We start from the raw sequence: 6007 nt of genomic DNA, 5'->3' as shown, positions 1-6007 counted from the left end.
TGCTATTTAAGTTGTAACTTCAGAAAAAAACAACAGGCTCACAACAGTGTTCCTACGGGAGAAAAAATACTGTCCACAAAACCATTAAAGTAAAACATCTGAGTACACAAATCGTAATATATCAACTAAAAGAGACGTTAAACGGACAAGATTTTGGGTAAAAACAGGAAATATCTCAGCAGAAATGTGAAGAATAAATGTTCATGAAGTGACACAGAATCAAAGATGGCTTCCAAACACACCTGTATGACTTCCCCGCGGAAAGTCAGAAGCCATCAAGAGTTTAAAAGACACAATGAAGTCAGTCCTGTGATATGATGGTGTTACGAGTTCTTCTGTGAGATTTTGATGGTGACTGCCTTGACCTCTGTGTACTCCTGAAGAGCATATTCCCCCCTACAATAAAACAAACAAATGATTACATTGAGTTGTCATGACGTTTCCTCACATAACATGAGCAACATTTACCAGGCAAGTCCCATGTACCCAAGAACTGAGCTACTACATGTATCTATGTGGTGGACATACCGTAAATACAGGGAGAATAAAGGACTATTGCATGGAAGATTAAGCAGTGGAAACACTCACAGCTCCCTCCCATTGCCGGACATTTTGAAGCCACCAAACGGACACTGAGCGCTCATGGCATTGTAGCAGTTCACCCTAGAAAAAAGGCACAATTAGATTTTTCTCATTGCATCAAAATCAGAAGCTGACACTCATTTGCCAAAGGTCTTCATTATAATGTAGTGATATCATAAGTAATATCACAAAGTGCAGTAAAACTTGAAGGAAGGTGTCTGTGATGATTTACTGTCCAGATCCTACAGATCAACTAAAAACTGTAGAGGATCTGATCCGTACCAGACCATGCCAGCCTGCAGCGCTGAAGAGACTGTCAGGGCTTTGTCGATGTCGTTGGTGAACACGCCCGCTGCCAGGCCGTAGTGTGTGCCGTTGGCTCTCTGGATGACTTCATGGACGCTACGGAAGCACATGATCTGCTGCACTGGACCAAAAATCTGGATACGAGTGTGAATGCAGGAGGGAAAAGGTGCAAATGTAAAGAAGCAGAATTTCAGAGCATTGTCATGTGCACCAGGAATTATGGTGTATGAAAGCAGGGTACCTCTTCTTTGGCGATGCGCATATCATCTGTGACATTTGAGAAGACGGTGGGTTGGATAAAAAGTCCCTGCTGACCCCACGCGGACCCCCCACATTCCAGCGTGGCTCCCTCCCTCTTCCCGCTCTCTATCAGCTCCATTATCTTATCAAACTGCTTCTGGTCAATCTGCAGAAAACAGCAATCAGTGTTAAGCAGTAGTTTTGCTTCGTGACCAACGAAACAACATCAGTTCATCGGCTCCTGTATACCTGTGGCCCGTGATCCACCCCTGGCAGCAGTGGGTTTCCCAGGACTTTGGATGTGGCCTTCTCTACGCTGCGACGGACAAACTCCTCGTAGATCGGTTCCTCCACAAACACCCTGGATCCAGCAAGACAGCACTGGCCCTGGTTGAAGAACAGACCACTGTGGGCCTGCTCCACCGCGTACTCTACTGCAAGACAGACATGTACACACTGAAGTCTGAACGGCTGCAGGTAGATTGTTGACATGATATTAGAAATGTTAGGCAGTATCATCAGAGTGTATACTCGTGTGTATTTTATGTTCATGTTCAGAATCTAGGTCTCTTTAACAGTGCAGAGAATAAAGTAATCCCTTCAATAGTGTTCAGTATGTTTATGCTGAAGGTACACCAAGATAACAACAGTTGAAAAAACAACTGAAAACTAAACAAGTAAAATTACTCACAGTCACAGTCTGCAAAGACAATATTGGGATTTTTGCCGCCGAGTTCCAGTGTAACTCTCTTCAGATTGCTGTCGCCTGCAGCCTTCTGAATGAGTTTCCCAACCTAGAGACCGAGATACACAGTGACTTTACAGAGGAGTGGAGAGGAGAGAAGAGGAGAGGAGAGGATAGGATAGGATAGGAGAGGAGAGGAGAGGAGAGGAGAGGAAATGTTTCTCCTGTCAGTAGAATACTTACAGCGGTAGATCCGGTGAAGGCGACTTTGTCTATATCCATGTGATGAGAAATGGCACAGCCAGCTGTCTGACCGTAGCCCGGCACCACATTCACCACACCTGGAGGGAACCCGACCTGAACCCGGAGAATAGGAGAGAGCAAAATGACAATCAGGCACCACACATGCACATGATCATAGTCGTCATAATCTCAGAGCAGCTGCTTTTATAGCTAGGCAGGTCTCAACAATGTCTGAATGCAAGTTAATGGCTCTTGTCCACATGTTCTCTTTCAAACAGTAATAATCCCAGTACCTCTTTTATGAGTGCAGCCATGTGCAGGGCTGACAATGGGGTCTGTTCAGCAGGTTTGATGATGACAGTGTTCCCACAGCACAAAGCAGGAGCAATCTTCCATGCAAACATCATCAATGGGAAGTTCCACTGTCGTCCAGTATGCAAACACGTGTTGAGATGCAACAACATAAAGAGTTTGAGTCAATAAAATTGATTTTAATTAGCATTAAAATACAGGAGAATGTGGCATAGCCAGATAAAGGTAAAACAAGTTCGAAGCTTTTTGCCAGACTCAACATTCTCTGGTGTTACAGTGTGTACAGATACGTTATTGTGTTACATTGTTTGTAAGTCTGATATTTTCAGAGCTCACTCTTACCGGCTGCAGATTTGATGACCTCACACAACCCTGTGACGTTTTTTGTCACACATACAAATGCGAAACTGGATGAATATAGTTTGAAGCCTTAAAACTAAATGTTCTAAACAGAATGTCAATATTTTAATGCTCTTCCTAAACTACATTCTTAAAGTGCAGCAAGTGTTTCTACTCACAGGAATGATCTGGCCACATACTCCAATTGGCTCATGTCGAGTGTAAGTAAAGTACTGTCCATCTAAAAAAAAATATATATATGTGGTTAACTTGCTTGGAATAAACTGTTACATAAACGTCAGAATTGTTAAACATGGCTGTATATCTACAAGTAACATAAGGTAAGATAGACTTTATAAGTACGACTGTGTTACAGTAGCAAAACCAAAAGTAAAAATCGTCAGAGTAAAATGTATTAATAATTGAGTAAAGATACAATAATGAAATAAAACATAATGTATTATATATATATATACTGTATATATATATATTAACATATACTGTAAACAAAATATATACAGTGTAACAGTGTTACAGTACAACACACACACACGCACGCACACAAACACACTGTTTTAACGTATCAGGCTATAATATGAATCTATAATTCAAACAACAACAACTCACCTACTGGGATGGTTTTGCCCTGAACCTTGTCGGCCCAACCTCCATAATATCTCAAAGTTTTGATTGTTGCCATCAGATCTACAAAATACGCCATGAGAAACACTTTGCCGGAGTCCAAAGCCTCCAGGGTCTGCATACACACAACATTAGTTAAAATAAAAAAGCCATTGCTTCAGTATTGATCAAAATTTTCGAATCAAAATTGTATACATATGTTTGTGTGTGTGAGGGTGTGTCTGAGTGTTTCTCACAGCCAGGAGAAGCCCATCTCGCTCCACTAAGTCAGCAAGTCTATTAAGAAGACGACCTCGGTCTGAGGCGTCCATGGATCGCCATGGTGACCCAATCTGGAAGGCGGCGCGGGCGCTCCTCACTGCCTTATCAACATCTTCCTAAAGGAGATTCAGTTTGAGTCAAGTCAGTTTCTGGGCTCTAATGCCCAATATCACAAATGGCAAATTGAGAACTTGTGAAGCCTGCAGCCTTTAGCTTTAGATACTGGATACAGAAAAACTCCTCAAAAATGATTAATAAACAGGAAGAGTAAAAGATTAGGGATCCCTCCTGCAGGAGAGAAAACTCTACAGACCCAACTGTAGCTGACAACCACCTTCATCTTCATATTCTTGCTCAAACAGAGTTAAGAAGCACTTACTGCATCAGCCTCCTCCACGTCACACAGCAGCTCTCCTGTGGCGGGATTATACACAGGAATCTTTCTCCCACTGCATGACTCATGCCACTCGTTGTTGATGAACAACTAAGACAGCAGAGGAGAATCAAAAAGAAATAATATATCTAGAAAAAAGTTATCAAGTTCAATTTTCTTCCTCCTTTAAGTGGGGTCTCCCCCGCTTGTTGTCTTAGAGCAGATCAAAGTGGTAAACACACAGTGAAGTACATCAGCTCCTCTGATACAATTAATAACAGGTTCCTATGGATTGAGAGGGAGGTGTTTTGCCTGATATTTTTTAATGTGGTGCATCTGCATGCTGTAAGAGTATATTCAGGAAGTAGCTTTCATCAGTAAACTTACTGATAAAGATCTCATAACACTAGTTTCCCGTAGTTACCTTGTTAAATCTTTCTTGACAACACACGGACTAAAATACCAAAATCTTGAATATTTTTTGTTCAAAACATAACTTGAATCAAAACATGACATCTGAATGTAAAACCCCTACAAAGATCCCTCTGCCTGTCTGTGCACAGTGCTTATAATAATAACTGGGAAAGTTGAATCCATCATGTACTTAGAGTGGTTGATTTACATATCCTTAATAAGATAATACGTGTGCTGCTTTAGCTCGTCACCTCTGGGTCGATCTTACCTTAGTGTGTTGGATTGTTGGCTCTGTGACCGGCATGGGCAGAGCCTGCATCTCAGGTCCGTCCACGCTCTGTGGTCTGTGATTCTGGTTTGGAACCTGGTGGTCGCACCCGTTGCCAGACTGCTGCTGGTGGTCGTCGTCAGGCTGGGATTTCATGTTTGCATGTTTTCCCTCTGAAAAACAGACACAAATGGAAGCCTGTGTCCAAAACCGAGAGTGTTTGTGTGCATGTGCTTACCCATCGACTGTAGTGCATGTTGGTGTGACCCCTGGACTGTGAAAGTTAATCTTGTTATATTGTTCACTGAGTGAGAATAGTTCCTTTCGCGTTGGCACGAGATGCCCTCCCATCCCAGTGGAGTAACAGAGGCCTTGCCAAATTAGGTACTGGCATTGTCGGCAGGGTAACACCACAAGGGTCAGGGGTTACGACTGGCACCGTAAAGTCGGGCTGGGTCTGAGTGGTGGACTGGACTGACCTCATTTGGACGGAGGTGATCAGAAGAATAGCGGGTTGCTGCTGAATACTACAGAGGTGTGCTTCATCAAATTCATCAGAAAAATCAAAGCTGTGATCATAAATAAGCTGATTTAAGAATATTTCCTATTGTTTGCCCTCAATTTCTATTTTCAACGTATAAAGCACATTGTAACTGTGTTTTGAAAGGTGCTATATAAAAGTTTATAATTATTAGTATTACTTTTATTACTAGTAGTATTACATGCACATACACTTAAAACTGCATTTAACCCATGCACACAGAAAGAGAACAACATACTGCTCCTTACCAAAGTTTTTTTTGTGTGTTTCTCATCTTCTATATTGATTAGTATTGGACTGTTGATCAATTACAATTCATCACCTTTAGATTTTTTATGAGCATTGTTCAAAATTCTCTGACATTAAAGGAGAAAAAGCATCAATAAATGAGAAAATAGTCAGTAGAATCAGGAAATCTTAACTTTAATTATTATTAATGAAGTAGCTGGTTTGGATTGAATTTCCATTCACATTCTAAGATGATGATGAGTTGTTACCTGTGGGTGAGGCTGATGAGGAGGCTCCAGCCTGGTAGATTCCCCCTCCGGTCACCGGCATGTTGCGGCTGCTCCTCTCTTCCTCTCACCGGCGGTGGAGCGGAGCCGCGTCTTTATAAGAAGAGGAGGAGACCGCATCATCCCGCACGGTGGGCGTACCGGATCCCCCCCCCCCCCACACACTCCCTCTTCTGCAGGCGCTAATCATCGTTCACACGGAACCAATCCCACTTCACCCCACCTGCCCCCCGTGGCGAGGCAGACACCGCTCCGAACACGTGATCGTGAAAAGCATGTGTGGTTT

At 42.6% G+C, this 6007-nt stretch overlaps 1 protein-coding gene across 3 annotated transcripts; it reads right to left on the bottom strand.

Moving 5' to 3' along the window:
• Positions 1-323: 323 nt before the first annotated feature.
• Positions 324-5764, bottom strand: LOC133001779 (aldehyde dehydrogenase 1A1-like). Of its 3 annotated transcripts, XM_061071467.1 has the most exons (14): positions 5704-5764; positions 4666-4838; positions 3990-4094; positions 3586-3726; positions 3335-3464; positions 2887-2948; positions 2350-2478; positions 2057-2170; positions 1820-1922; positions 1378-1562; positions 1130-1294; positions 865-1022; positions 589-663; positions 324-396 (listed from the first exon to the last, which is right to left on the bottom strand). In XM_061071467.1, exons 1-14 carry the CDS (start codon positions 5762-5764, stop codon positions 324-326), a joined length of 1674 nt encoding a protein of 557 aa, XP_060927450.1. The 3 variants fall into 3 exon arrangements, with proteins under 3 accessions (XP_060927450.1, XP_060927452.1, XP_060927451.1); XM_061071469.1 differs by lacking the exon at positions 5704-5764 and having other exon boundaries at positions 3586-3722; positions 3986-4094; positions 4666-4701; XM_061071468.1 differs by lacking the exons at positions 2057-2170; positions 5704-5764 and having other exon boundaries at positions 4666-4716.
• Positions 5765-6007: the final 243 nt, after the last annotated feature.

The sequence above is a fragment of the Limanda limanda genome, chromosome 5 (assembly GCF_963576545.1).
Source record: "Limanda limanda chromosome 5, fLimLim1.1, whole genome shotgun sequence".
NCBI classification, from domain to species: domain Eukaryota; kingdom Metazoa; phylum Chordata; class Actinopteri; order Pleuronectiformes; family Pleuronectidae; genus Limanda; species Limanda limanda.
Note: the sequence above shows the minus strand (reverse complement) of the source record. Positions and strands in the feature narration are given on the sequence as shown.